General features: G+C 40.3%; 6 protein-coding genes across 6 annotated transcripts; 3 read left to right on the top strand and 3 right to left on the bottom strand.

Moving 5' to 3' along the window:
• Window positions 1-277: 277 nt before the first annotated feature.
• polo (Serine/threonine-protein kinase polo) lies at window positions 278-8,901 on the top strand. Its single transcript, XM_066399243.1, has 5 exons — window positions 278-501; window positions 1,162-1,784; window positions 1,840-2,200; window positions 7,946-8,383; window positions 8,439-8,901. Exons 1-5 carry the CDS (start codon window positions 412-414, stop codon window positions 8,625-8,627), a joined length of 1,701 nt encoding a protein of 566 aa, XP_066255340.1. The 5' UTR covers window positions 278-411; the 3' UTR covers window positions 8,628-8,901.
• On the bottom strand, window positions 3,266-6,126 carry LOC136414932 (uncharacterized). The gene is made up of 2 exons (XM_066399241.1): window positions 5,025-6,126; window positions 3,266-4,924 (listed from the first exon to the last, which is right to left on the bottom strand). The coding sequence occupies exons 1-2, from the start codon at window positions 5,913-5,915 to the stop codon at window positions 3,944-3,946; spliced, it is 1,872 nt and encodes a 623-aa protein (XP_066255338.1). The 5' UTR covers window positions 5,916-6,126; the 3' UTR covers window positions 3,266-3,943.
• Amacr (Alpha-methylacyl-CoA racemase) lies at window positions 6,267-7,621 on the bottom strand. The gene is made up of 2 exons (XM_066399249.1): window positions 7,468-7,621; window positions 6,267-7,345 (listed from the first exon to the last, which is right to left on the bottom strand). Exons 1-2 carry the CDS (start codon window positions 7,573-7,575, stop codon window positions 6,329-6,331), a joined length of 1,125 nt encoding a protein of 374 aa, XP_066255346.1. The 5' UTR covers window positions 7,576-7,621; the 3' UTR covers window positions 6,267-6,328.
• A 434-nt stretch (window positions 8,902-9,335) lies between the features above and the next one.
• CarT (Carcinine transporter) lies at window positions 9,336-11,676 on the top strand. The gene is made up of 7 exons (XM_066398954.1): window positions 9,336-9,550; window positions 9,607-9,980; window positions 10,040-10,298; window positions 10,352-10,984; window positions 11,036-11,217; window positions 11,269-11,447; window positions 11,502-11,676. The coding sequence occupies exons 2-7, from the start codon at window positions 9,612-9,614 to the stop codon at window positions 11,674-11,676; spliced, it is 1,797 nt and encodes a 598-aa protein (XP_066255051.1). The 5' UTR covers window positions 9,336-9,550; window positions 9,607-9,611.
• Window positions 11,677-12,352: 676 nt separating this feature from the next.
• Window positions 12,353-13,712, top strand: mRpS22 (mitochondrial ribosomal protein S22). The gene is made up of 4 exons (XM_066399250.1): window positions 12,353-12,583; window positions 12,650-12,922; window positions 12,979-13,318; window positions 13,374-13,712. Exons 1-4 carry the CDS (start codon window positions 12,484-12,486, stop codon window positions 13,678-13,680), a joined length of 1,020 nt encoding a protein of 339 aa, XP_066255347.1. The 5' UTR covers window positions 12,353-12,483; the 3' UTR covers window positions 13,681-13,712.
• Window positions 13,713-13,770: 58 nt separating this feature from the next.
• Window positions 13,771-20,025, bottom strand: LOC136414926 (tetratricopeptide repeat protein 14 homolog). The gene is made up of 14 exons (XM_066399222.1): window positions 19,888-20,025; window positions 19,113-19,504; window positions 18,678-18,806; window positions 18,406-18,626; window positions 17,249-17,386; window positions 16,793-17,192; window positions 16,353-16,687; window positions 15,881-16,115; window positions 15,552-15,829; window positions 15,364-15,444; window positions 15,039-15,278; window positions 14,290-14,919; window positions 14,087-14,236; window positions 13,771-14,036 (listed from the first exon to the last, which is right to left on the bottom strand). The coding sequence occupies exons 2-14, from the start codon at window positions 19,467-19,469 to the stop codon at window positions 13,829-13,831; spliced, it is 3,402 nt and encodes a 1,133-aa protein (XP_066255319.1). The 5' UTR covers window positions 19,470-19,504; window positions 19,888-20,025; the 3' UTR covers window positions 13,771-13,828.
• Between the last annotated feature and the right edge of the window lie 67 nt (window positions 20,026-20,092).

The following is a 20,092-nucleotide window of genomic DNA, read 5'->3' as shown; positions in this document are numbered from 1 at the left end:
TTACAAACATTAAATTATTTTTGATTTTCCCCTCCAGCCCATCCACAATATTTCAGACACAATAAAGGAAACTAAACTCGGGACAATTGTTGCTTCTTGACGTTTAAATTGAAATTCGCTCCGACCGTATTGAATGTGTCATTCTCCGCCATCTATTAGTGAGATTCCTAACCACGCACATGCACTCGGAGAGAACTGCAAATCATACAAAAGCCGTTTCATTTCGACCAATCAGAGCTCGAAATTTTGAATTTTCATATCAATCTGATAACCAGCAGCTTAAACCAGTCGGTTTGTCTTGTGGACGGAGCCCGGTCGGCCTGGGACCTCGAGAAAACCAAATAACTGCAAATTTCTACGTTTTTTTTCTTGAATTTCGTGAGTGATAACTGTGTTTTAAGAAGCCCCGAAATGTCTCATGAAGATGACTCGACGATCCCGGATATAATCTATGATCCCACGAAGAAGATCAACTACAAAAAGGGACGGTTTTTTGGCAAGGTGAGGCTGGTAATTTATAGAGAACCTATAAAATCCTTGTGTTGGGTGTATAAGAAATTATTAGAGTATTCATGATTACTCATTGGATGATTATTAACCTGAGGTTCAAGACTCCAAATGTTGATGGTTTATGATATCTATCTTTTACTCGAGATTGGAAAAGCATGCAAGATTCGCCCAGGTTCAAGTCCTTGCTTGAAGTTTTCTTGTAGTTTAGAAATTTACTCTTAAGCCTATTTTATCTAAAGGAATCAGCCTTCATGAGACATATGAACTAAAACCTATTTTTTTACCCCCTTTCTCCACACTTTCACAAGTCACACTTAGTCTAAGCATGGCTTAAGTTCACAATTTTGCATGTAGAAATCAACAGTAGAAATGTAAATTTAAACCACACTTAGACTTAGCTTTGGCTTGCAGACCTACAGAGAATACAAAGGTAATAGGTATTAAGTTTCCTGATATGTAAATGAATTGGTAGACTTTGTCAGAATGTTTATGAGTCTGCTTTATATTCAGCTTTATATAGAAAGTGTCAACAGTAACATTATGTAACTAAACAGTGAACTCAACATCGATTACTTAAAATCTCCCTACTTTCATAGTAATTTTTAAGATGAAGTATATAGGAATCTAAAAAATTCCTTTATTTCTTTCCAGGGAGGTTTCGCCAAATGTTATGAAATAATCAACTCCAACAACATGCAGTCCTATGCGGGCAAAATCGTCTCAAAAAAACTAATGGCTAAGCAAAACCAAAAAGAAAAAATGACCCAGGAGATCCACATACATGCCAGCGTGAACCACAAGAACATTGTAGGCTTCCACAATTTTTTTGAAGACAATTATAATGTCTACATTGTGCTGGAGCTGTGCAAAAGACGCTCAATGATGGAGCTGCACAAGCGAAGAAAAGCTCTGACTGCGCCTGAAACTCGATTCTATATGAACCAGATAATAAGTGGAGTGAGCTACTTGCATCACCATAACATAATACATAGAGATTTGAAACTGGGTAATTTATTTTTGAATGATGAGCTGCAAGTGAAGATTGGGGATTTCGGATTGGCCGCGAAAATTCAGTATGAAGGAGAGAGAAAAAAAACTTTGTGCGGCACTCCCAACTACATAGCTCCGGAAATTTTAAATAAAAAGGGACATTCCTATGAGGTGGATATTTGGTCTGTGGGGTGCATCATGTACACTTTATTAGTGGGAAAGCCACCATTTGAGACCAGCACTTTGAAAGAGACTTATGCCAGAATTAGGAACTGCGAATACAGGCAAGTGTAGATACGCCTAAGTTAGAAAAGTAATTTTTGTATTCTCGTAATTTAGGGTAGCCAGCACTTTGTGTCCTTCAGCCAAACACATGATAACCAGAATGCTGCAGTCCGATCCCTCAAGAAGACCGAGTATCGACCAATTAGCCAAACACGAGTTCCTGGTACACGGCTATTGTCCTGCCTCTTTACCGCTCAGTTGCCTGACGATGGCGCCTAGATTCGATAATATAGACCTGACGAACACCCGCAGCCCTAGGAGGGGCCCTCTCACGGAAATTCCGAGCAAGAACAACGCAGCTGTCCCTGCACTACATTCTGGCAGGCAGAACTCTATTTCAGCTGGGCTTTCTGTACCCGCCTCGAGTTTCGACGGAATTACGAATATGAAGGTGCTGAAGGCGCTTCTGGCTAAGGTAATTCGGTTTTGGTTTATTTTAAAGTATCGGTTCACGATGTTTTTGAATCTATCCATTGAATTCTCACCAACATACGTGTGCTATGAAAGACATTGGTAATCGTTTTCATGTTAACTTTGGACGGTAACATGGGTGTAAAAATATCCAAGATACGACAGAGGCCCTGGTATTTGGCCCAATACCATGTATCGAGTCGATCTGAAAACATTGTGAAAGACCTTTTTGTATATTTTTCATTTACCCTATGCAGAGTGGGGAAAATTTTGATGCCCACCATTGGGATCTGCAAAAGAATAACAGGTAATAAAAGGTCGGTTTCACTGAATAAGTATTTCAGAAACTATGACAAACAAATCTAGTTCTAAAGTGCATTCTTATCATCAAAACAGGCACCTTTTTTCTAATTTAACTGGTTCTGTAATTCTCATCCTTTTTTTATTATGGCTTTGCCACGCCTTTTACAAAAACGGTATTGTCCTGGAATGTAGGGCCCGTCTCACTATGGACACTCCAATGGTGTATATAATATTTTCAAACGTTCAAATATGGGAGACCATTGGAGTATAGTCTAAAAGCGTCCTAAAAATTAGAAAATCTAATTTTAAAAAATGCGGAGATCGCCGTTTTCTCTTTTTTTTTTCAAGATACATTTCCCTATTTTGCATTTTAAAACCGAATATTAGAAACAGACGTATCAGGCGAATTAATATACGTACTTATGCCTACCCCCAACTATGCAAAATCAGGGTGTATCGCTATTGGTCTCGAAACATCCGAAGACATGCGTCGCATGCCGAGCCTACCCGATCTTGGAGATTAGTCCGGAGACAGTAAATTGTTCTATGAATATTTATCAATTCATAAAAATCTATTGCTAATCGAGTTCAAAGCCACCTGCAGTTAAAAAAAAGAAATATTAATATATACGTAGATATAAACTATCTATTTCGTGCATTTCGACATCTTTTCCCTGAACTGCCTTCACGTCACGCCGTTTTCTTATTTTAACATGGGATTTGATGGGGAGTTAAAATCATTAAACGTGCAAAAAAACAAACTTACTTCTAATAAAGAGGTTTATTTCTAGCCTAGTATAAAAGTACTTTTGAACATAAAAAATTAAATAGTATAGTGTCCTTCTATAACTCGATATTAATTTGTTTCAACAATGAATCAAAATTTTCTTTAAAAAATATAATGGCTATTACAGTATATCTAAAAATTGGTTACACCGCATCTTTACAATGAGATTACGTGATCAACTACTTGTTCTGTCTTCGCTCTTTATCATTTATTAATAACTAAACATAGAAAAATAATACTAGAAAACTACATTAAGGGTTGTAAAATGAATTTGGAGCGATAATTTTATTGTGAATGAACCGCAATAAAGGATTCCCCTCTGCAGTTCAGTATACAATTAATGTAAAACAATTATTTAGTTGACTATAAATGTCAGTTAATTTCTACAATTAAAACTTTGATAAAAACCCATAAAAGGGGGAAGAATGCTCAGTCAAACATAATTATTCTAATTGGCAGTAGTAAAAGTTGGAAGATACAGTATTGCGGTAAAAAGGTAAATTTTACCATTACGATTTAAACAAAAGATATCTAAAATTTATTTAATCCTATTGGTCAAAATACGTAGGGCGCATTCCATGCCTCTAGACTCAATTGCCTACTGAATTATAAAGTGAAGCAGGTGTGAGCGCGCCCCCTAAAACCCCTAAAAGAGTTTTACCATTTAACTTGGGAAGCCCAAATGTGAACCGTAGAGACAAACTTGCTACATATAGAAAGTGTGTTGAAGTACATCTTCTGACACACAGTCACCTTCTCCTCCTTCAGTGGAAGCCGATATATCCTGCTAAAATTCCTTTTAGTCAATCTTCCCGGAATCGAACGATTTTTTATGGGAAACTCTTCCACCGTGTCCATAACAAACTTCTTTCGCACCTGCCAGTCCATGGAATACCAAAACTGGTCGTGGAGTTCTTTGCGGTTGTCTTCTGTAAACTTGGTGCTACATTGCAAACGACAAGAGGTAGGACAAGGAGGGCCCATTTTTTTGCTCCGACGCTGCTTTTTTACCCTCTTGACGTCAGTTTTAGTGGAATGCCGCACGTCTTCTTTAATCTGGCTCGCAGTCGAGTTAATGGAACTCGCCTCACTGCTTTCTCCAGTCTTGCCATTACTAGAATTACCAGAATGCACGTAGCTGCCTTCATTTGGTTCTTCCCTAATGCTTCCATCATGGTTGATATTCCGAACCGTACTCAACAAGAACTCTTCAGAGATGCTCAAAGTGTTCAAATACATTTCTTTGCAGACCATTATTGAGTCATACAGACAAGGCAACATGAATTGCTTAATCTCAAAGCTTTTTTGCACTTGAATCGTCGAGAGAATAAAGTGCTTTTGGTCCACTTGAACAGGAAGATTCCAGTATTCTCGGTGGATTTGCTGGCGAACGTCTTCAGTCAGTTTTAATCTGCAGTGTAGAGGACAGTTGCAGGGAGGTTTCAAAGGGGGCGGCAGCAAATCTTTGGCAGAACTTCTATTGTCTTTGGTGTGGTGATTTTGGGTGAATTGATGTGGCGTTGGATAAAACTCAGGGGAATGTTGACGTTTCAATGGTTTAGGAGTAAGAGGTTCGGTTATGGGCAATAGGAGATCAATGGCTTTTTCAGAAAGGGCTAAAGTGTTGAGATACATTTCCTGGAATAAAAAAAGAAATTTATAAGGCTGAAATTGAGAAATAACACTTAAGTATGGAGTTAACTAAGTGGATTTTGAGTCCTATTCTTACATCTCTTACCTGGCAAACGTTAATATGCCCTGCATCTTTCACAGGCAAAACAAACATTCTTATAAAGGTATATCTGTCCTTCTCAATTGTATTAATAACAAACAACTTCCTTTCTTCCCATGACTGAAGTTTGGTCCAAAAATGTTCATAAATCTTAAGTCTTGCTTCCTCAGGTATCTTTTGCCCACATTGCTCTGAACATGCACAAGGGGGCCTAATGTCTTCCTTATTTGCATCAACTAATAGCTGCCCTTCAACAGGAACTTCTTTTGGTTTGACCATTGGTTCTACTTCTTTCTCTTTTTTAATGTAAGTTCGAGTAGGTGTGCTTGATTCAAGATTCTTGGGTGCACTGTTGGTTGGACAATTAATAAGTTTGACCTTGGTTTCATCTAAGACATTTTCTGGATATTTCTGTAAAGTGGTCTCAACAAATTTGGCACTAATGGCAAGTGTGTTGAAGAACATTGTTTTGCAAACTAGAGTGTAACCATCATCCATCTCAAGATAGTATTTCCGCAGAAACTTTTTCCTGGTTTCATTTTTGGGGTGTGGTACTCTGAGGATTTGTACCAGACGCCTTAAGTGATTTCTGCGGTCTTCCCAGCTTTTTAATTTACCCCAAAAAGTTAAATAATTATCCTGTCGGAATCTCTCTGCGACCCTGAGGTCACACTCCATTCTGCAGTCAATGCATGGCTGACCAATCACTCTTTGTTTAATGGTGTTTTGATATGAATATTCACCATTCAATCTATCGGGTTTCTTCTCGGTTTTCGATTTGCACACTTGAATTACACTCCGGCGCGTTCTAATATAAGACTGGTCTTCATCTCCCGAATCGGATTCCTCGCTACTTTCCATTTTTTCGAGGCTATTTTCACCCGCATGGTTTTCCATATCCGAGATTCAGATTGAGATAGTCGAGCGAGATTTCGTATGTTAGATTCTGGGAATTTTTTATAGTTTCAAGTGAAAAGTTGAGGCTTAATATTCATGCTATTTCATGAGTTTGTAAACAATAACAAGGTTAAAAAAATGGCTGTCAGCGGTCATGTTTGTTTGGGTTGGCGTTAGATACGCAGGCGCTTGTCATTAATGTCGGTTGTTGACACTTTTCAGCTGACCATAGGAATAGGGTTGGTGTGCCAGGGTGTGATGCAGACGTAGAGTATGTAAAATTTCTCTTTGGTACTTTTGATGATCACGTACCAAAGAATGTTTGAAATCTATGTCAGAGCTTTCCCAGCTTTCTATTATATTTTTTATATATTTTCAATTAAACAAAATAACCCCTCCCTCTAAGTTCATTTTTACAATTTAGATTTTTTTGCAGTGTCATAGTATACTACGCCCTCATCTTTAAGCCTAACTATATCACTTCCACTATAACCGACAGTTTCGAGAATTTCAATGGTATTTTCTCCAATTCTCGGTCTGCTATTTGACGTGCTTTCAGCTGGAGTCCGGCTCAAATTAGGCGCCGCTTTAGGTGCACCCTCCTTAAACATCCCCTGGACTTTATTATGAGGATGTAAAGGAGCTTCTTCCAGTTCCAAAACCGGCGCTATGCAGGCGTCTAAATTTTCAAATATTTCGCACCATTCATCTCGGGTTTTTTCTAAAAATTTCCGCTCAAACTTTATTTTATTGTTCTCGAAATCGTACTGTGGAGCCTCTTCTTTTGTCAATCCCAACCCTTTAAGCAGGTTCAGGTAGAAATTACTTTCTAAAGCTCCTACTGCAATATATTTGTGATCTTTTGTTTCGTAGACTTCATAGAAAGGCGCTCCAGAATCTAACAAGTTTGCTCCTCTGGGGTTGCCCCATAAGGGCAAATTTTGCGATTTATAGAGGAAGCTTCCCAGATAGGCAGTACCCTGCACCATATTAGCCTCCACCACTTGTCCTTTACCCGACTTTTCTCTCTCTAAAAGTGCTAAGACAATCCCCAAAGCACACATCAGCCCTCCTCCCCCGAAATCCGCTAATAAGTTCACGGGGAACATCGGCTTCTCCCCTTTTCTCCCTAATAGGGAAAGCAAACCAGATAAGGCTAAATAGTTGATGTCATGTCCGGCTTTATGACAATAAGGACCTGAGTGACCATAGCCGCTTAATCTGGCGTAAATCAGTCTAGGGTTTACTTTGAGTAGGACCTCAGGGCCGAGGCCTAGTTTTTCCATGACACCCGCCCTATAGGGCTCAATTGAGACATCTGAGGTTTTAATCAGCTTTTGGACTATCTCTCTCGCTTGTGGGGATTTTAGGTTCAGGCAGAGAGATTTTTTGCCGTTTCCAAGACAGTCTAGGTCGGGGTCTGATAATTTCTGAAAATTAAAGCGACACGTTGAAAATTGTACCAATTTTGAGTGTTACTGTAAACATAGTTCAGTCTACACCGAACGTATAATGGGAGTGTTTACGATACAGTATCGACTTTCCAGCTTACCTTATCGATTCTTATAACAGAGGCTCCGAAGTCGGACAAAACCTTACCACAAAAGGGCCCGGGGGCCAAACCTGCGAATTCCACCACTCGTATTCCTTTCAGAGCCATTTTAGGGCACCACTATATTCCTTTAAATATTATTTTGCTCTTTGACTACACCGTTAATTAAAATTCACCTTGTTTGCTTATTTTCGTGATCAAAAGTCACTGAGTCGTGTGCGTTTGCGCATCTATTATTATGCTGGGAACAGGCGTTTTCACTTGCAACTTCACTGCACGATTCCGAGAATTTGTGGTGGTTCTCACGACCCCGTAGCATGGATCCATCACACTAGAGTAGGCAGTAATATTTGTTATCTTTGTTTCTCCTCTACAGGAGTTTTGATTCGATTAGTATGGCGAATGCGCCGTTTCTACTCGTTACGAATTCGTTAAGAATGGAACTTTCCTTACTCTAGCTGCAATGTCTTTTCCGTAGTTTATAAAGAGCAAACCGACCCTCCACGAAAAGGTATATGTGGAAATGACGGATCCGGACGCCCAGCCGACCATTTGGGTGTCCAAGTGGGTGGACTACTCCGACAAATACGGCTTCGGCTATGAGTTGTCTGACGAGAGTGTGGGAGTGATGTTCAACGACTCCACAAGACTGATCATGTTGGCGAACGGAATTAACGTTCAATACGTCGACAAGAACGGCGACGAGGCATATATGACCGTAGAGAACTACTCTAAACAGTACGAGAAGAAGATCAAGCTGCTGTCGTATTTCCATCGATACATGAAGGAGCACCTGATCAAGACTGGGGCGGCCGTCGCTAAGGAGATCGACTGCATGTCGAGGACCCCCTATCTGGACCAGTGGTGTCGATCCACGTCTGGGGTGTTGATGCAGCTCAACAGCGGCATTGTACAGGTAAGATCCGTCGGTTCCTCAGCGCGGTCGAGCCTCGACAACAAGCTTTTTCCAGATTAACTTCGGAGATCACACGAAAATGATTTTGTGTCCGCTGATGGCCGCAGTGACTTACATCGACGAAGCAAAGTCCTTTCACACCTTCAGGTTTACAACTTTAGAGCAACAGGGTTGTCTGAGCAGCCTTTATGAGAAAATGCATTATGCTTACGATAAAATCTCGCTGATTGTAAGTAACGAATAGCGAGCATTTCCGCCGATCAGGTTTATTGAGCAATTCAAAAGGTGTTGAGTTTGTCCTTACCACCAAAAAAACGATGTTTATTAGGTGACACTGTCGTATTTTCAATTATGTGTAGTCTTTTGTCCTTTTTTTTTTAATGAGTGATCTCGGTGTAGTTTTTATATTCAGGACAACAAGCTCCAAACACTTGCAGTTGATCCTGCCGTTTAAACAATTCTTTATGGTTATTTTAATATAAATATTTTCTGCTCTTCAATAAAGTTATATATTTTTATGTTGTTTTTAACGCCCCTGTGACAAACTTCCCCTGTGTATGATGTTCTGAACGGTGACAGGATCCAGGATAGATGGAGAGCGCGCGTGCGCAAGACACTTTTGATTAACGTCGCTTCGCCATAATGCGCATGTCGCTGTGTGTAACTTGGAATCCTGCATAAATATTCCAGGTTCGTATTTAAAAAAAAAACGAGTTAGCACTGATACCTTAAACCCCAAACGGCACCTAAGAAAAAAAGAGATAATGAACTTGTCTTGCAGAGAGGAAAAAACCAAGAAAAATGGGAATAAATATTTTAAATTAAACATTTAAAAAATTTCGAAAATCAAAAACGACTCGGTAACGTTATTTGCGGCACACTAAAAACTTATAAAAAATGAGAATTCCTCTTTTAACCGATTTTGCATCTCTCACCGATCTGGAGATAGCAAAAAGGCGCCCTGTATAACGCCCAGTTAACAATACCTGCAACTAATACCATCAATTATTGAAGCCATGCGAAAGCCGCTATAATTGGATTGAACTCAAATGCTTCCCCTACTTTAGATACAAATATAATACACGAAACTCCACAAGAAATTCTCCAACACCATGATCAAATGCACAACAAACCCTTTTTTGAGCATTGTCACTAACGGCGATCGAGGTAAGTTTCGTGTTTAGCCCATTAGCGCAGCTTCGCTCATCGTACTTTCCGACCAGACTAAATGGACTTAGATGACGTCCTGCCCCAAATCGGAGAATTCGGCAAGTACCAGAAGCAGATGCTCTGGCTCATATGCCTGCCCGCTTGTTTTCCTTGCGGGTTCTGCGCCTTCAATCAGTTATTCATGACTGACACCCCGGAGCACTGGTGCTTAGTGCCGCAGCTTGCCAATTTGTCCATCGACCATCGCAAGAACCTCTCCATTCCCAGGGTGAACGGAACCTTTGCGAGTTGTCTCAGATATGCAGTGAATTACACCGAAGACTTCGAGTATCTAGATGAAAAAAATCAAACTTTTTGGCCTGTGGAGAGCTGCAAGGATGGCTTTGAGTATGACACGACGACAGTCCACTCTAGTGTCGTCATTGACGTGGGTACTACCTTAGCCTGGGCACAGTAGGCATCAACAAAGACAACTTAACTCCGCAGTTTGATTTGGTGTGTGACAAGGACATTTATCCAACGTTGGGACTGGTAGCGCTCAACATTGGAGGCCCCATAGGAGTGTATTTCTTTGGATTTCTGAATGACCGGATAGGCCGCAAGAAGACCTTCTTTCTGTGCCTCACCACCTTAATTATTGGGGGACTTATGACTGCTTTAGCACCCGATTTCTGGTGGTGGGCCGGCAGCAGGCTTGTGGTGGGGCTAACCATACCAGCTATCTATCAAATACCCTTTATTATATGTAATTCGTCATCACCAAAAACTATGTTGAAACAATCTATAGCAACATTTCAGCTTTGGAGTTGGTGGGGCCGAACTACCGGTCATTCATCACGGTCCTGACCTGCCTCTTTTACACTGTAGGGCTCATGATGTTGGCCGGCATCACCTACCTCATCCGCGACTGGGTCTATCTCTCCCTCTCTACCTCTCTCCCCTTTATCCTCTACTACCTCTACTGGTTTTACCTTCCAGAGAGCCCGAGGTGGCTGCTGGCCAAAGGGAAATTCGAAGAAGCCTCTGCTATATTGGAGTCTCTAGCCAGGACCAATAACAAGGAAATCCCGGCCAGTTTTAAACAGCAGCTGAAGCAGAGGATGACCAACAAGAGGAGTTGCAGCGAGGAAGAAAGAGCCAATAAGCATTTCGGGTTATTAGACCTGTGCTCCACCCCAAACATGAGGCTGAAAACAGTTTTGATTACTCTCAACTGGTTCGCCAACAACATGGTTTATGTGGGACTGAGTTACTATGGTCCGTCGTTAGGGAGCAATCAGTATCTCAGCTTCTTGCTCTCATCTGCGGTGGAGATACCTAGTTATGTAGCTGCGTGGTTTTTAATTGAAAAATGGGGCCGGAGGTGGCCCTTGTGCTTGACGATGATTCTTAGCGGGTGCAGTTGCATCGCAACGGTATTGATACCCAAAAGTAGTTCGTATTAAATTCCTCAAGGAAGCTTAGTTAAAGTAATTTTTTTAGAAAATGAGATCGCTACTATGGTCCTGTTCCTCTTATCGAAATCTACGATTTCAGCCTCGTTTTTCATTATTTACCCCTTCGCTGGCGAATTATACCCGACAGCAATCCGAGGGCTCGGCATTGGAGCGTCCGCTTATATAGCAGGGATGGGGCTGATCATCATCCCTTTTATAACTTATCTGGTAAATAGAAACATCAAGCAATGAACCAGTAGGACGGTCATAATCTTTCAGGGGTCGGAAGTTCTGGTTTTACCAATAATCATCATGGGGGTTATCTCAGTGTTTGGAGGATTGTGCGGACTGAGACTTCCCGAGACCCTTCATCATCGCTTGCCGCAAACATTGGAAGAAGGAGAGGAGTTTGGAAAGCATTTCTGTTGGGAGGATTGTATTCAATGCATCCCCAAGACGTAGGGAAGAACTATTAGAGTCAAATAGTAACTTATTATTTCAATCGTTTGTAGGCGTTCGTCAAGGGATGATCTAGAGATGATACCCGTTCCGACTGAGGATACGCCGCTGGACTGTAGCCCGGAAGAAGGTCGGCGGATTTCAATAAAGAAGCTTATGAGGCAACAAAGCGTTATGGATACGCAGAAAACAGCTGATGGAACAATGAACATGACTTATTGGTTTTAGATCCTTTTTGCCTCATTTGGTGGAAAAATACATCTCTATGTTTATAAATAAATATATTAAAAACTATATTAAACTTGTTTATATTAAGTGTTCTTAATCCAAAAATTCGAATTTTGATCTTTCCGCAGTAACGCTGTGTCGTACATACGACTTAACAACAAACAGGAAAACGCCTTTTTTCAAAACTAAAAACTTTAATACTGAAAAATTTAAGTATACAATAATACGTGTTATTACTTCATTATCAAATTCTGACTAACTCTATACAAAAAAAATAATTTTTAAGAAATCTCTGGGAACAATGAATATCATGAGTTCTCAGGCCACATCAGCGGAAATAGTTGCAAGCAGGCAATCTTCCTGGAACACGGGACCTCACACTTATGCGTGTAAATTACAGCCCAAGCAGTAATTTGATTTTGTTTGGAAGGTGTGTAAAATATTGCTTATTTTCCAATCTTAATCTAAGGCGCCATCTAAAGACGAGTCACTAAAGTGTGGTACAACAGTTCTTACTATAAAAGTAATCTTCTAAATGTACAGCACTTCGCGCATAAATGGCGCCACTTATTATTATACTTTAATAGAAATAATGCGAAATGGCAACAGCGCACAGTGGCAATAGCGCTTTAACTGTCGGTGTTGTCTCATTCTCGATCTGGTCCTAGCTCGAGTTGCTCGGGTCTGGTAGAGATGCAAACAACATAACCACAAAATTTTATATTTTTCTTTTAAAAGTGTTAGTGTGTCGTTCAATTATTTCGAAAAATTAATCAAAATCCCATATTTACGTGCAATACATTAAAAATGGCCAACTTAGGATTGGGGCTGAGGACTGTTGCCACCAAATTTCGAGACTCATACTTAGGAACACGAAGATTGCTAAACTATACCGCCCTTTGCTACGGTACTTCTCAACTAATTTTAAAGGACTGTTGTGGTTTAACATACACAGTTTATCCTGATTTTGCAGACGGTAAAGATCCTGCAGCTATATTTATTAATAACGACATCCAGCAACTCCTGAGATCGCTAACGAGGGTCGATTATAATAAAGTGTTTCGCAGAAGAAAGTTGGGTGCAAGTAAATTAGAAGACCCGGAATACAAATTTATGACAGATGCACAGTTGCAACAGTCACTAAAGGAGGCTGAACAAAAAGCTGAGGAACTTCTTCAAATCCCTCCAGTGCTTAAAGTTTTGAATTCTGAGGTTAGAATATTGAACCAAGAACCTGCCTTGCAAGGCAAGACTATGAAGTCAACTGCATACATTCCTATAATCTGAAGTAATCATTTACAGGTCTGAACACCTCCAGGATAGTGTTCACTGATATAACATATGGAGTACAAGACTCTGATAGGTTAATTGTTGTACGGGAGCCTGATGGTGTTCTTCAGGAAGCTGAATGGGATTTAAGGCAAAGAGCAAACCAAATTTATTTCCCAGAGGAAGGAAAACTCCTAAACCGTCCCCGAATGTTCGAAGGGGAATATTTGCAGAGTCTATTAGATAGGCACGAGTATGAATATGTTTTGGATAGGGCTTGTCTTCAGTTTGAACCAGATGACCCTTTTTATCAAAAAGTAGTTTCAATAGTTTATCAACACCTCAATGAAAGCAATGCTTTTGATTTGCTTAGGTAACATTAATCTAAATCACAAATCTGTAGGTCCTTAGAGGAATTTTTTTTTTAGATCTTCCAGACATTTCGGAGCTCTTACCTTCTTCCTAGTATGGAACAAAATAATTGACAATTTGCTATTGGAGCTCATTGAAACGCTGCACATAAATGAAGCAAAAGACTTAGTTACTCTTTACGGCTTAGTACATCAAGTAAAATTCAATGGGGAAGAAGCTTTGGATGTAGTACTAGATTTTATTAAAACTACCGCGAACAAGAAAGGGGCACTAGAGCTGGCTGTTCAGGCATATAAAGACGTGTCCTCGCAAAGGAAATCTCGAAGGGGATCGATTCAAATTGTACATGAGGTAATTGAGTAGGTATTTTAGTTGTTGCATTCTAATAAAAAAATAAATAAATTGTGGGTTGTTAACTGTAACCTTTCGGCTATTTGTCTTTATAAAAAGTCGTTTCTATTTCTAAGCATGTTATTGAATTGTACCTCCTATTCTAACAAACACAACTAATCTACTCGTCCTTCTTCGCTTCTTGGCCATTATAATCATCCCGATCTTCGCCCTCTGATAATGGTCCGTCCAATTTAGACGGAGGATTCTCTGGAGCGGCCTCCGGCAAAGCTCCCTCCGAATATTTGTTGATCTTCTCTTTGCTCGCTTCTCTGTCCCTCGACTTTCTAGAGGACGCGTCAGATCTTTCTGCACTTCTACTATATGACCTGCTTAAGCAAAACATAAGCGGGGCTTAGTCGAGGCTGATTATACGTACCTGCTGCGATCCCTCGATCTGCTACGCTCGAATCTGCGATCGCGGTAATCTCGGAATCCGCCTCTGTTCCCTCCGAATCTGCCTCTTTGGTGCCTTCTGTTGCCGCGATCGAACCTACCACGGCCTCTAAAATTGCGATCGAACCGGTCCCTGCACAATTACGCCATTAATCAAGACAAAAAATTTTAATATCCTATTAATACCTATTGTAGTAACCTCCTCTGCCTCTAGGTCGATTATCGTATCTCGGATTCGGGTATCTAGGCTTGTAGTACGTGCCGCGATCGTTACGATTCCCACGAAAACCACCTCCACCCCTCCTGCGGAACCTTCTATCACCCGAATAACTCCTGGACCTAGATCGACTACGCGAATAAAACGATCCGGATCTAGATCGGCTGCGCGAATAGAAAGATCGAGATCTTGATCGATAACTACGTGATCGACTGCCAGTCGGGCTGCTGCTGCGCGATCGACTTCCCGACCTGGACCGACTTCTGCGTTTTGGTGAACGACTTCCAGAACGGGGTCGACCTGGTGGCTCCGGAGGACGGCTTCCCGAAGCTGCACCGATGCCCTCTCTGACTTTCTTCATTTCCGGTGGAGTCATCAGACGGAAGTTACCGAATTTATCCAAGACAACTTGACCCTGAGGTATTTTCGGGCCAGGGGGTAAAGGTGGGGCCGCGAGGGGCTTCATTAGAGCCCGTTTCGGTGGAGAGTCCATACGCTTCAGAGCGGGTTCTTTCATGGCCATCTGTTTGCGCACACTTACGCCTTTTTCTTGTTGAACGCCGCCCAGTTTTTTCGAAGAGGTGGGTGCTTCATCAAAACTATCAAGACAATGGAGAAAACATATGTATCTTTCATACCCTATTTAGTCATGATTGTTGTAACATCAATAACTATTTCGTTGTTACACGTCCTGTGAACTATGTTTACATATACATACCTATTTCTTGCTCTGGGTTTCTCTGGAGGCAGTTCTGGGGGCCAATCGGGAGAAGGAGGCCGTTCCTGAATTTGTTTCTTTTTAAGACGTGCAGGTGGAGGAGCGGGTCCACCTGCGAGGTGCATTTTCCATTTGCTGGCTGCAGAAGTCGCTTCAGCTACTGCTTGTCGTGCCTTTTGCTCGCGAGTGGGCGAGGGCGAATCCAGGAGCATATGCTTGGGGGATTCACTCATGTCACTCCTACAAGGAAACGCATAGAAGTGTAAAAGGGGAATGTAAAATAAAACAAATGAGAAGTGATTCTAATGTTATAGACTCTACTCACCTTTTAGTTTCCTTTTCTAGGGCATAGTAAGCGTTAAGCTTCGACTCCAATTCTTCCAAGTCAGGCAGACTTTCGATAAATCTGGAAAAATGTTTACCACTGTTTCTTCTTTGTTGTTTTTTTTTTAAACATTGTCGAGAGCCACTGGCAACAAATTATGATTTTGACTAAAAATGAGAAACTCTTACCTCTTAGACACTCCAGATTTCTGCAAAAAGTATTCCTCCTCATCCAAGCTGTGTTTCTTTCTCTTCTCCTTGCTTAGCTCCTTTTTAATGGCATCCCTCAATTTCTTGTGATCGTCAAGATCTAGCTCTAACCCTTTGCGCTTCAACTTCTCCTTTTCTTTCTTCTTCTTTTTCTTACTCTCCTTCTTTGCCTTCTTATCTTTCTTCTTCTTTTTCTTTTTATCTTCAGAGGACTTTCCCTTCTTCCATTTGGCACTCTCCTCCAAGAATTTTCTTATCTGTAATTATTCCTATTCACAACTCGTCTCTTCAGATTTCTTTAAACCCACCTTAATCTCATAATCCGAGTCATCCTTGGTCTCCAATAGGAAAGATTTAACTTTAGATTCATAATCGAGCTCCTGTAGCGATTTTTGCGGCTTTTCGGGAGTCTCGAAACTGAACTCAAAATTACTCGAGGCGGGTTTGTTGAAATTAAAACTGGTTGCCGCTTCGTGGGCTTGCGCGTCCATCATTGCCATCCGTTTACTCAACGGACTCAGGGAATTTTCACGTTTTTCTCGTCTATGCATCGGCAAAGATATGGTTAAAAAAGCAATTCCCTTTTCTATTTTATAACGGAACCAAAAAGCATACAGTGAAAGCTTTCATTACATACAGCCAAGTATAATTCTCTCAAAACCGAATATTTATTGAAATTTTATAAACTCTTGATTAAATCTAGTAGCAACGGACAAAAATGTCGACACACCGTTGGTGTTCGCTTGTGAGAGCTTTCACCGTATATAGACGAATACTAACCTGCGATTCTTCTTCTTTTTCTTAAAATCAGAATCCCCACTTGAGGAACTCGAATCGCTGCTGCTGCTCGATGAGCTGCTTGAGCTGTCCCCGCTTCCGCTTGAGCTCGAATCAGAACTAGAACTCGAGTGTCTCTTTTTCTTAATTTTCTTTTTCTCTTTTCTCTTCTTTTTCTTGTCTTTCTTTTCTTCCTCATTTTTGAGCAATTGTTTTAATGCATCGTTAACATCCGTAGTCTTCGAGAGAGCAGGGAGATTTGGCAACGATAATTCGCCCGGCTCGATTAAGTTCTTACTCGACTGTTTTTCTTTGTTTTTAAGGAACTCGAGAGAGTTCTGTGAAATAAATATACGCATTTTTAAAAGAAGAAACGCCCTACTCATGATACGTCTAATCTAAACTTGTTGAAACAAGAAAATGAGAAATCCAAAAGGACTCACCTTCGCTTCTTCATGATACGGCAAAATGGTCAAACAACTCTGATAGGCCTTTCGAGCCTCTTCCATTTTGTTCTCCTCCTCATAGCTGCGGCCTAAAGCAACCAGAGTTTCACCCATGTATTTGCGGGCATTGGCGTGGCTTGGATTCAGCTTCAGAGCCGTTTCAAAGTCCTCGATCGCCTTCTGGAAATTGCCGCTGTTGGCGTAAAGAGCACCCCGCGCGACCAAGCCTTCCACATTGCGTGGGTCGATATTCAGGGCTTTATTCAGGCACTGGAACGCCTCTACGTGTTTTCCCGCCTTGAAGTGATCTATGCCGTCTGCCACGTTTCTATAGGCCCACTTGCTGGCTTGCACTTGACGCAACTCGTTGGCGTACTCGTTTTCCGGATATCTGCCCCTGGAGTGAAAGGTTGAAAATATAATCCAAATTTAAAAGGAATTTTATTTATTTACCTTAAAGTGTCCACAAGGGAGAAGTGCTCGTTAATGCCCATCTGATTGGCCAAAAACTGTATGTTGTCCGAATTGTTGAATCCGATGCTCTTCTCCAAAACGGATTCGTAAGTTTCATTTTTATGATCGAGGGATTTTCTGAAAAGGCAAATTTACACCTGCTTTAGGTCAATCTCTCGCGTGCAAATCTAAAAAGTTTTTGTAAAACGTTTACCTCAGGATTTTTTCCTATATTTAATCGGCAGTGTTAAGCCTACAAAAAATGTTTTTTATTTACACATTAAAGACTAACCCTGCCAATTTTTACTGAGAGGATAAACATCTATATAAAATCAACAAATTTAAGTTTCAAAATCCTCCATCCTGAAAATCGTATACATACCATGACACATCAGTTCCTTTATCCCCATTTTAACGTTCTCTCTTGGGCTAATTAAATAGCAATAAATACGTTTTGTCATACTCAAATAAATCCTGTTTACAGATTAAATACTTTCGAAATTATCCTCAATGTGATATATTTATTTAAACACTTTTTATTTTTGTGCAGTCTATGGGGGGATTCTGCAGAAAACATGATGGGTTTAGCCACATGAACATGCTCATATATATAATAAAGTGACACTGGGCCATGGCCTAAAAATGTGCCTCACCTGGAAATACGGCTTATACAAGTAAACTAAACATTTTTCTCGTGCGTTTCATATGGGGCTTTAACGTAACTCTGTGTTAATTAATTATGACATTTATGTCAGCCTTTTCTAAAAAGAAAAAACACAATTTAGATCTCTTGGTACTAGTCCGACTCCCAAATATATCTGGTTCTGCTGCATTTCATCTTTTTTGCTATTCCCTATATAAATCAACTTGCAGCTTGTCATATAAAGGATCAATATTGGGTTTCTTGCCACAACACTCGAAGAGAACAAGATTTAGATCCTGCTCTGCCAACTAAGTAGTTTCACAATTTACACAAAAATATAAAGAAAAACTTCTGTCTGCTTGAAAAAAGAAATAATAAATAATGCAACTTTAGTGGGGGTTCCCAAAGCCTGAAAGGAGATATTTGAAAATGTTTCAAACCCCCATTAAAATTTTATTCAAAAACAAAAAGCACAAGAAATTAGCGGAAACAAACTCCAATAAAAACCACTTACTTGTAAACCAAAGGGAAATCATCAGTACTAATAAGACCCAAAGGGGGGCGGTGCTCTGGATCGCCAGGTTTTCTGGTGATGCCCTTCATGCCACACACCATTTTATCCGTATCTGCAATCACTTCCAAAACTTCGCAACACACGTAGTCGTTCATCATGTAACTGCGAGATACACCTTTCTTGTCAACGGCCGGGATTACATTTGCCACTGGGCAAAATGCCTAATACCAAACAAGTTATTACCTTAAGAAAAGATATTTCCTAATGCTTACTTTAATATTAATATCAGCAGCATATTTTACTACGTCATCATTTTCAGCAGTACACAAAACCTTAAGCATCATCCCTGACTGTTGCTTGCTCACAATCGTCCCCAATATTAGATCTCCTACCTTAACATTCTGCAAGAAAAAAATATTTTATTAAAAGTTTATTAAAAAAGTGCCAACAGTCACAAAAAAAAATCAGAACAGAACAGAAATTGATAATTTTCAGTGACAAATGTGATGATTTGCTGAAGATACCAAAATGGCATCTAAGAATCAAGTGCATTATAAGTTGCCTAATTTTGAAAAATAGTCAGGATAAAACTGGTTTTGCTTGTCTATAAAAAAAACTTTAAAAACTAAAATATTTGTCCTGAAAGTTAAAGAAGTCTAATTCTTCTAATGGTTTCCTGCTAACAAAAAGAATTGATTGTTACTTACCTCAGTGAAAAACAACAGCCGTCTCTGTCTATCTGCATTAACATAAGTCTCAAATGGAGGAGTAATGGCATAAAGCTCTTCACTGAGGGGCACATTCCCATCTAACTTAAATGCAGAAGGTTGCATGGAAAAAATCACATTTGCCTTCCTGGCTATAAATTGCTGCAACTTCAGCCTTTTTCCTCGATCTTGGAATGACAAATTCTTCTGCCTTTGCCCATACACTTGGAAGTTCAAATCTTTGACCCCTCGTCGATTTAAGTCGTTTTCCCCATGTTCTCCTTCCCACAATTTTTGCAATTGTTGACCATGGAAATTGATGGTTCGGGTGATTAACTGCGAGTTGAGATGCTCCATGACAGAGCTCAGACCACCGTGAGGCACTTGTCCTCCTGGAACGAATTTCAGAGATATTGGAATATGTCTTAGAACTATTCTGATACACTACGCTATCGAGTGACTATACCATGCCTGCGTAGAATAAACTCGACAACGGACGAAGGTGACTGATATAAGTAATTAAGTAGTGGGCAAATTCATTTTTTAACTGTTAATTGATTAATTAAACTTACTTTACAACTTAAATGGCGCAAAAAAGAAATAAATTTAATTAAACATTAATACAAAACAAAATGGCGACTTGTAGGGCGTTCGCCACGATGGAGAATGGAGGGCGTCCTTCAGGCATCGCCAACCTCTTACCCTTTTACCCACTTACTGCCGTGGCTTCAAACACTGCAAATATTACAAAAACGTTAACAGAAATTATACATACCTCACGTAATATTAACTCAGGAAAAGATTCTCAAAAGTCACATTTAAAAACGCATGAACTATACAGCAAAGAGGATAAGTTATTCCTTTTCAGATCATCATTGCGAATTGAAATTAATGGCGGCAGGCGTCACCGGACTTCCTGCGGGAAAATGTCAACTGTCAAAAATTAGCGTATTCGGCGTTAGGCAATTGTTTGTAGACAA

Source organism: Euwallacea similis, chromosome 18 (assembly GCF_039881205.1).
Source record: "Euwallacea similis isolate ESF13 chromosome 18, ESF131.1, whole genome shotgun sequence".
NCBI classification, from domain to species: Eukaryota; Metazoa; Arthropoda; class Insecta; order Coleoptera; family Curculionidae; genus Euwallacea; species Euwallacea similis.
Note: the sequence above shows the minus strand (reverse complement) of the source record. Positions and strands in the feature narration are given on the sequence as shown.